This window comes from Ictalurus punctatus, chromosome 11 (assembly GCF_001660625.3).
Source record: "Ictalurus punctatus breed USDA103 chromosome 11, Coco_2.0, whole genome shotgun sequence".
NCBI lineage: Eukaryota > Metazoa > Chordata > Actinopteri > Siluriformes > Ictaluridae > Ictalurus > Ictalurus punctatus.
This window is the reverse complement of record NC_030426.2, coordinates 5,866,071-5,876,198: the sequence shown is the minus strand read 5'-3', so window position 1 is coordinate 5,876,198 and position 10,128 is coordinate 5,866,071. Positions and strand designations below refer to the sequence as shown.

The 10,128-nt window shown below is 37.8% G+C and overlaps 1 protein-coding gene across 2 annotated transcripts; it reads left to right on the top strand.

Moving 5' to 3' along the window:
* Positions 1-421: 421 nt before the first annotated feature.
* On the top strand, positions 422-5,488 carry csrp1b (cysteine and glycine-rich protein 1b). 2 transcript variants are annotated; one of them, XM_017480303.3, is made up of 6 exons: positions 422-980; positions 1,936-2,045; positions 2,768-2,936; positions 3,154-3,283; positions 3,590-3,683; positions 4,261-5,488. In XM_017480303.3, exons 1-6 carry the CDS (start codon positions 970-972, stop codon positions 4,335-4,337), a joined length of 591 nt encoding a protein of 196 aa, XP_017335792.1. In that variant the 5' UTR covers positions 422-969; the 3' UTR covers positions 4,338-5,488. The 2 variants fall into 2 exon arrangements, with proteins under 2 accessions (XP_017335792.1, XP_017335793.1); XM_017480304.3 differs by lacking the exon at positions 422-980 and adding an exon at positions 1,074-1,497.
* The last annotated feature ends 4,640 nt before the right edge of the window (positions 5,489-10,128 follow it).

The window sequence follows — 10,128 nt, the reverse complement described above, 5'->3', positions numbered from 1 at the left end:
AATGCATTTTACTTACGGGTAAACATTTACGTAGACCGCATGCCACCATGCTAGGAATACATGATGAGCTAGTCCTTGTTCCGACATGGTACTGGTCTCCATGAGGAAAGGTACCTTTTATTTACAGCCATCTTTTACAAGTCAAAAGATTAGTATTATGTGTAAGCATGTTTTTATATCTTGGTGGGGGAAAAAGACAAAGAATAAGTACAAGAATAAGAATATCTGACAGTTTTGACCTTGTGGGGACATTTGGCTGACATTTAACAGAAAGCTCTCTCTCTCTCTCTCTCTCTCTCTCTCTCTCTCTCTCTCTCTCTCTCTCTCTCTCTCTCTTTCTCTCTCTCTCTCTTTCTCTCTGGCCAGTTTTAATACCCTTCCATTTCAAATGAAATATGTCTGTGTCCAAGTGCTGGGTTTGTCACCAGAGCGTAAATCAGGTTTATGCTGTGGACTAAATGTTCTGACATGTAGTTAATTCTGGCAGATATGAATATGATTCCGGACTCATCAAACAAAGTGCCTTGTTATTTTCCCTACAATGATTTACTTCTGAAATGCAAAAATCTGGAAACACTTTACTGCACCTTGTTCTTACTTGGCCAAGAATGATAACTGTCTGGAAACCAACTTTGAGTACTGAAATACCTTCAGCCAATCTAAAAGAACTCAGTTCACACCTTCATACTGAAAGCACCAAGGTTGCATCCTCTGAATATTTCAACATGTCAGGTAGGAAAATATAGTAGCAAAACAATTATCCTGGAAGGGTTATCTCCTGTGTGAATGGAGCAGATAAGCGTATCTGTGTGGTGTCCTGTGGAAAGAGTGAGTAAGTGGATGTGTGTGTGATGGACTCATGCTGAGTCGGCTTCACATAACAAACACCTTGTATGGAAATACAGGCAAACCTCTAGCACCGATTTCACTAACACAGCAGGATGTCCTCTGGTCGAGCTGGATTCTAATATGTTTATCAGGTAATCATTCAGATCATTCTGGCAGAAGACTACTAGAAATCAATCCTCGCTCATTAATCTTTAATTATCCATCACTGCAGTAATATCGAGTGGTTGTTTCTTTGAACTATTTTAAATAATCATAACTCCTAATGTATGAGGAATGAAAAAAAAAACTTAAAAATGAAGGAAGGAAAATCATAAGGAATTAGCTTTAGGATCTTTATTCGAAGCCAGTTTAGGAAGGCACTATAGCTGTGGTAAAAAGAAAAAATAACTGTGAGAGGAACCAGATGAAGACTGGAATGAGAGAAATTTGCGTCATTTCAGGGAGTTGCCGCTTGTATTCTCTCTCTCTCTCTGTCTCTCTCTCTCTCTCTCTCTCTCTGTCTCTCTCTCTCTCTCTCTCCTCTCCATCTGTTGTCCTGCCCACTTTCTCCCACCCTGTCTCTCTGATATTACTATGAGCAACTGTGAACTTTTCACAACTCTTTCTCAGCTGCATCCATCCATAGCACTAACACCACACTGACTGCAGGTAAGTAACAATGATGCTCCACATATTACATTATTTCAGTGTCTGTTCCTGGTGTGTATGGCCCACATAATCCAAGCTGCAATACGCTACTACATTTTGAACTTTAATATTTATTTCTTTGTATGTGCTGCCACCGTTGAAAGACAAATACATGACATGTGTCTGTTGGGATTTAGATAAATCTGTGTGTGTGTGCTGTAAAATATGCGGCAGAGCTGAGGCTAAAGTAATAAAATAAGTCATAGTGTTAGATAAAATGTATGTTTACATGCCAGTTTACTCAGAATATCATGTGTATCAATATCAATAATGTTCCGAGACTAATTGTTGTTTTGCTGTAGATATTTTGCCACGTATAGTTGCAAATATAGTGTTGTTGATTGTGTGTGTGTGTGTGTGTGTGTGTGTGTGTGTGTGTGTGTATGTGTGTGTGTTCAGGATGCCCCTCGGAGGGGGAAACAGGTGTGGCTGTTGCCAGAAGACTGTGTACTTTGCAGAGGAAGTCCAGTGTGAGGGGAAGTATTTCCACAAGTCCTGCTTTCTCTGTAGTAAGTCACCAGCTTCTGGAATTTTGTTTGAATAGGCAAGGCATCCTGTCTGCTTATTATTGTCCAGTCTATCTCAGAAACTCCAAGACATATGTGCAGAAAGATAGCATGCCTCGAATTCTTAGGTTGCGATGCGAAGAAGACTAACATCTCCACTTTAACAAGTGTGTCCATATTAGGAAGTCAGAAAATGAACGTCATTCTGGTGGTGAATGCCTTATATGGGACTCCAGTGTGTGCACCTCCTCAATACTCTGTCTGTGTTGTCCAATATATTGTAGCAGTTCAACACCAATATAAACAAACTGTTTCTGAACTAGCCTTGAACAAAAAAAAACGGCTTTTGTCAGTTATTTCCTGAAGTTTGAATGAAGAAATGTTTACTAAAGGGAAAAACAAATTGCATGGACTGGAGACTGAAGAATGCTTGACTGAGAGACACACATCAGATGCAAACTTAGACAAGTATTTAGGGCAAGTGTTATGCACAACAAGGCTAACAATATGCTTTTCATTAAATATCGTCAGCACAATGCTTAATCTGTGTCTTGAAAAAAAGCTGGTTTTTGATTGACATAATCATAAACATAATCATATTACTGCTTGAAACGGCATGTTTAAAACAGATAAATACATGATCGTAATCTAGAATCTAGCGTCTAAAGTATATTACAGTGTGCAACTCAACAGCTGTCTTTCTTCTCCGCTTTGTTTCCACTCAGTGGTCTGCAGAAAGAATTTGGACAGCACCACGGTAGCTGTACACGTGGATGAGATTTACTGCAAATCGTGCTATGGCAAGAAATATGGTCCAAAAGGCTACGGTTATGGTGGCGGTGCCGGAACCTTGAGTATGGACTCAGGTGAAGGACTGGGGATCAGACCTGTGGAGTAAGTGAAGGATCTTCGTAGTGAAAGTTTTGCTTGGAAATATATATATATATATATATATATATATATATATATATATATATATATATATATATATATATATAATTATTAGTGATGAGCTGAGGGTTTTAAATGGACATACATATTGATATATTAACATGTATGCATCAGTTTTGTTTAAACTGCTGGCTATATTAAATACATATTTCTCCCACAGGCAAGCAGCACATCAACCTACAAACAACCCCAATGCCTCCAAGTTTGCACAGAAATTTGGCAGCTCGGATGTGTGCCCTCGCTGTGGCAAAGCTGTTTATGCTGCAGAGAAAGTGATGGGAGCTGGTAATGTAAGTGACTTCTCTCCTGGTTTTTAAATTTTTTTTTATTTTATTTATTTATTTAAATATATATATATTTTTTAATTAATAACTACCATGATGCTGTGATCTACAACATTAATTTCCCTTATGTACACACTTTCATTAAAAATGGAAAGACAATGTAGAGAGGAGGATGGTCCAGCATTTAGTGGGCAAAGATAAACATCTGGCAAATGTTGTGAAGTAAGGGTTTTTGTGTGTGTGTGTGTGTGTGTGTGTGTGTGTGTGTGTGTGTGTGTGTGTGTGTGTGTGTGTGTGTGTATTTTCTTCTAGGCATGGCATAAGAGCTGCTTCAGGTGCGCTAAGTGTGGAAAGAGCCTGGAGTCCACCACACTAGCCGATAAAGATGGAGAGATCTACTGCAAAAGTGAGCATCTGGTGAACTCAACAGTGTGAAGGAAATTATAATATGTTACTATATCAAATATCCCAGCATCTCACAATCTTGCTCTTGGAGTACTTTTGTGTTTTATGATTCTGCTCCAGGACAGCAAGAACATTCAAATTGATAGTATTCTGTTATTCCAGTAGCAATACTGGAAAACACTGTAGTGTACCATATGATACTGTTCTAATAACAGTGTAAATTGAATAATATGCTCATAAATAGATTACAGACCTGCCAACCTTTACACATTTTGCATAGGAGCTCTGCATTTTAATATTGGAGTATGCTGTTCGATCACTTAAAAATATATCAATAGAGTCTTCCTTTTGCCCAACAATAAAAACAGGCAAGCCTACTCATGAACTTAGAATGATTGACAGTTAGGTAGGTGTTTTGAACTCTATGATATTATTATATTAACACCTTGTGAAAGCCCCACCCCCTTTCCCCATTTTTATAGGTCAGTTTTATTCCTCTTTGGGATTGGCAGGTCTGGGATTATACTGAGGATTTGAAATGTATAACTCAGTCTTTTTTTTTTTTTTTGGATCTACAGGTTGCTATGCTAAAAACTTTGGGCCGAAGGGTTTTGGGTTCGGCCAAGGGGCAGGAGCTCTAGCCCATGCACAGTAGGAACGCAGTACACAAGACCAAGAGGATCTGCTTCAGCTTTCTGCTTTGATTTCTGCATTTCTACACCTACCACAGAGTCGCACGTGCTTGCAATTTGCACATGGAAAGGCTTTTAAACCTTTAACTACTCATTATAAAGAGCATTATTTTACAAGGGCCAGATTCTACAAGCAGCATGACTACACTTTCAACGATGGGTTTATCAAACAGATGACGTTTTCATACTGTTTTATATCTACTGGGGTTTAAATGTTCTCAATGAATCTTAAAAATAACAGGAAGTTAACAATCCTTTAAAACTGTTAGAAAAGAGCTAATTTATTAAATCAATAAATATTGCTTACTTGTTCCACTGAGTCAACAGTGAGCCACACTAGTGGTTTAAAACACATTACCTCACTGTGCAATACTACACATTACTACATATTACAGTTTATGCTTCTTTGGGACCTCTCAGAAACGTGTCACATGTCTAATAGTGAAGAAAATAATTGAGGAGAAACGGTCGTGATTATACTAAAACGATCTCTATAAACTGCTATAGCCTTCCTTCACAGAGGCAGGGTAAACATGTGCAGATGACCTGATTGTTTACATATGACATCATTGAGACATCAAAAAGCAGAAGTGTTGTTAATGAACAATGGGGGATTATGTCTCCGAGCCTGTCGGCACCCTGACCGGGAGCATGCTGCCATGAAGACACGAATTATGGAATGAAAGACTGAGAGACATTGAGTGACAGATTATCCTGTGTTAATCTGAAATGAAATAATCCAAATGCAGGTTTAAGTCTTTAAATATACAGCAGAAATACAGACCTCAGTTAAAAAGAAGGGGAAAACAGTCACTGTGTTTTGTGTGGAAAAAAGTGGAGTGCTTTGCCACCAGATACACTGTCATGCAGTTTTATAAGGAAATTATTTTTAATGCAGATTTTGGCTTTCATTTATGTCTATCGCTACAAGTCCCAGACAGCCTCTATAAAGTTTTTTTTTTCTTTCTGAAAAGTGCTGCATTTCTTAATGTTACTTCTGTGATTAGCACTCTGTTCATTATAAGTGGTTATTAACTGCTCAATGACCTTGCTGGACTAATGAGGGGGTTTCAAGCTAAAAATAAATGCATTTTTTCCTTTGGAAATAATCACACACCAAAGCACAACTGTTTCCATTTGGGATTTACCAGGGAGAATTAGCTGGCTGGATCAGGTACAAGACACAGTGGGAATGTTAATACAACATCCATATACACACAAACCAACTGTCTGGAGGCCTGCAATTTACAGGAAGCACTTATGGGGAATGTCTGTGTCATAGTATAAAAAGATATATCACAGACACATGCAAGGTTTGTTTAGGCCTGTAATTATCTCCAGCAATCGATTATAAGCCTTAGTAACAAAAGATTTATTAGCAAACAGAGGGACTGATGTATGATGAAAAATAGCCCAAGTATCATAAACAATGTCCAGGCTAATATAGCAAGCAACAGATAAGGCTTTGTGAGTAAGCGTAGCAGGTGTTTAACGCACTTAAGGGTGTTTTCAGAGTCTCTTGAACTGGTAATATCTGATCAACAGTCCACAGCAGATGTGGGCCTTTAAATCATATCCCATTATCCTCTCATATCCCCTGTATGATTAATAGCCAAAGGTGATATGATATGAACTGACAATCTTCTAGATAATCTTTGTAGGTTTATCATAGAGGAAACAATGCTCCCACACATTTCCATTCTACCATGCTGCTACAAAAGCTTGTTAACAAGGGCACAGATATCCAATTACTGTGACAACAGAGAAATGAATCTACAAACAAATATGCATGCTAGATATGTGGTGTCCTACGGGGTAGAGGTTAAGTTCAGCGATAGACATCAATCAAAGTTATACATTCATATGTCTCCCAGCACACACATACAGTATTATAAACACAAATACGAGTGGCAGCATCAGCTGGTATGCTGCACTATGTTTAGCCACATGGTTGTATGCAGAGTATTACGTTCCTGTCATCAAGACACAGAGATTTGAGCTGTCTACAGTTAATATTTTAATCGTGGCAGTGTTACGGGACAGAGGGTTGTGATGGGGAAACACTGAGCTCTCTAATAGCACAGTCATTAAGCCTCTCTGTGGAACACATGGCCCTACATAGTGGATAAGCCAAACCATGCCAAACTCCTAGTTGAGGGATTCTCGACCTTTTTTAGCTGCTCTATATAGCAATTTAAACAAAAGTCATCCTGCTTTTTAAATATTCAGAGTATGAGGCAAATGCTATGAATGATTGCATTTACTTGTTTACACTATGGGTGTTCATTTCTAACCATTTTACCCGCTGAATCCAACACTGGAGTTATAGAACCCTCAGAATATGTGCTTGTAGATCCTGGATGAGTTAAGTATTATAACATTTGTAATAAATGATATAAATGTAATAATTTTTTTTTTTTGCATTTTTATTGTTAGAGTGTTTATTAGAACTTGTAAAAAAGTTATACACTATATGGTCAAAACTATGTGGACACCTGTCCATCACACCCATATGTGGTTATTCCCCAAACTGTTACCACAAAGCTGGAAGTACACAATTGTCTAGAATGTCTTTGTTTGCTGTAGCATTGAGATTTCCCTTCAATGGAACCATGGGGTCTAGCCCTAACCTGTTCCAGCATGACAATGTGAATAAAGCGAGGTCCATAAAGACATGTTCTGTCAAGGTTGGTGCTGAAGCGTGGCTTACTCAAATGGCCAGCACAGAGCCCTTAGCCCATCTTTGGGATGAACTAGATTCTAGTTACTAGAAAACCAATTGTGAACCACACCTTCTTGCCCGACCTCACTAATGCTCTTGTGGCTGAATGAGCACAAATCCCCACAGCCACGCTCCAAAATCTAGTGGAAAGCCTTCCCAGAAGAGTGGAGGCTGTTAGAGCATGAACAGCTCTATATTCATTTCTGAATGGGATGTTCACCAAGTATATAATTTTGGCCACATGGTGTATTTTAAATTTTTTTATTTAATGTGACACTGATATTTCTATCAATTTTATGAAACCCCTGCAATGCCACTACAAACCCGGTTTTAAATGAACAGTAAACTGCAGCTCAATCATTATAGTTGTCGTGGTGTAGTTAGTTTTTTTCTTTTACCACAACCTTGTCCAAGGCTACTAGAATCTGGGCAAACTAGACCTTCATGAAATCAAGCTAGCATTAATTAGTAATTAAATGAGCATAGCCATGATTGTTAAATCATATAGGAAATTACCCCAAAACATTCCAAAGACTATGACTGTCATTCACTCACTCACTGTGATTATTGTAAGCACATATAAGACAGATATAAATAGCTCCAATAATACATTCAGTTACATTACGAAGTATCTGGAAATCACTTGCTGCTGCCCCACATGGACAGCCTAAAGATACATAAGATTACTGAGGATGGTACCACTTAAAAACCATTAAGATGGCTTGGGACAGCAATTGATATGAAAAGTTTTGCACTCAAGTCTCCATCAGTGAACAGTTGATGAGTTCAACAAAGCAGACTTCATGTGACAACTATAATGAATTTCCTGGTTAGACAGTTGTAGTTTTTGGCCATGTAGTACACAGTTGTAGAAGGGATTTATTTATAATTACTGGTGTTACTGAGATGAGGATGGGTTCCCTTTTGAGTCTGGTTCCTCTCAAGGTTTCTTCCTCATAGCGTCTCAGGGAGTTTTTTCTTTACTACCGCTGCCTCTGGCTTGCTCATTAGGAATACATTCATACATTTAAAATCTATATCCTGAATGAAGCTGCTTTGGGACAATGTCCATTGTTAAAAGTGCTATACCAAATAAAATACAATTTAACTGAATTAAATGAAATGTATTTCATGCCAAAACACTAAATCTAACACTAAAGTATACTGTAGAATGTCACATTTTATTTTAGTTTTTCCTACATCTAATACAATGCTTATTGATCTGTTTAGAACGTTTTTTAAAAAATCCAAAGAAAACATTAAAAGTCTTATCCAGACTACCAGTACCACAAATAAAAGTCGGTTTTATGCTAATATACATATTGTTTTGTTCTTGTTTCTCTGATCTGAGCCGTTTGTGGTTAATTGGGACTGAGACAAAGACAGTGATAGACAGAGTGATAGAGTAGGTGCTGGTCATTGTTGACCAACTCTAGAAACATAAAAAAAAAGGCAGAATCACAAGCGCTGGATAAGAGCTCTATGTGTGTGTGTGTGTGCGCGCTCGCATGCTTCTATTAATATCTCCCAGTGAGAAGCAAGGCAAGAACAATAAGAGGATGGCTTAAAAGAAGGAGACATTGTTCCTGAGCATCATTTTGTGGTGCAGCCCTCCTTCCATCGCTGTGTCAGAGGTAAGAGCATACCTTTACTTTAACTGACTGATGTAAAAAATAATAACAATCATGAAAATGAATACTCTTTTTTTTTAAAAATCTTAATAATTTGTGAATAATTCTGAAAGTTTTATTGTTTGCTCTCAACTTATTGTCTTTTTTCTCTGCTATATGATACACCAAGCAGCCTTGTCTCATTAGAGTCTAAGGTCTGATAACTGAGAGTCTAAGGCTGAAATTAGAATACTAATATTTTCTAGTTTTATTGCAAACAGCAAAAAGGTGTACAATCACTTTAATTCACACACAGGTCATTTTTTCAAACCTTTAACCCTTAAAATAATAATAATAACAATAATAATAACAACAATAATAATAATAATAATAATTTGACTTTCAAACAATTGACTATTTACCACAGTATATTTAGCATGTTAGTGCCATGTGTTCAAAGAGGATGTTTAATGGAGTTTCTGTAAAAGTCACAGAAGGCATGGAACTCTTTAAAAGGCCTGATGCAGGTCTATTTATGGCACAGCACTGGTGAAAATAAGCAGGAGAAAGGCGGGTTGTTATCTGAAATAGCTGGCATGCCATTATCCCCTAACTCACTGTGTGTCAGCCTGCTCAGCCAACACTTTCTTTTTAGGGTGTGTGTGTGTGTGTGTGTGTGTGGCCAAAGGTATCACATCAAAATGGCCAACAGTTGCAAAGCAAAGCTATTCTAAAGTTAATCTGAAGTCCATACTGAGCACAAGCTGTATTGCAGCATAAATCTTTGCCAATGAGATATTTGATATCACTTTGATATCACATAAGTATGTGCCAAATGTTAGGATGAAAATTAATAATCACAATAATTCACAAAGTTACAGGCTTTTCCAATGAAATGTCTTGGCATTCAAAACTACTCTCCAACAGTCATTTCAATATACCAGTAGAAACCGAAATTGGTAAGAGGGCACTAAGTGCTAATCTAATTGATTAAAGACCAGAAATGATTCTTTTTTACATTCAGGACAAGCTTCAGAAAGGTGCTTGTTAGCCTGTGTTGTCTCAGTAATGCTGGCAACTGAAAGCTGACTTTTTGGCTAAAGCACTTAATTCTCCACATGGTGCCAAGCGTTAGTAACAAAAGCTTTTATTTTTGTCCTCTAGGTTGAATCCACATTGTAAAGATGCCCGAGTGAGTTGCGTTTCTGTTTTGCTTTTTCATCTCGTCTACTTGGGGTTTCCCTCGTAGCAAATGTCTGCGAGGAGCTTTTAGTAGAATTTTCTATTGTAGAAAACTGAGTTGTGACCAATGTTAAAATGGGGGTGGGGGTGGGGGGGGGGGTACTTTTGATTCCCATTAGTCACTATTTACTAATGATTTGTTTTTTCACATTGCAGGCAAGAGGTAAGTGACATGGACAT

Bases quoted from the DNA above. Each gene is read 5' to 3' on its own strand.
- csrp1b (XM_017480303.3), top strand. The intron at 2,937-3,153 runs GTAAGTGAAGGA...TTTCTCCCACAG, and splicing joins CTGGGGATCAGACCTGTGGA to GCAAGCAGCACATCAACCTA. The intron at 3,284-3,589 runs GTAAGTGACTTC...ATTTTCTTCTAG, and splicing joins AAGTGATGGGAGCTGGTAAT to GCATGGCATAAGAGCTGCTT.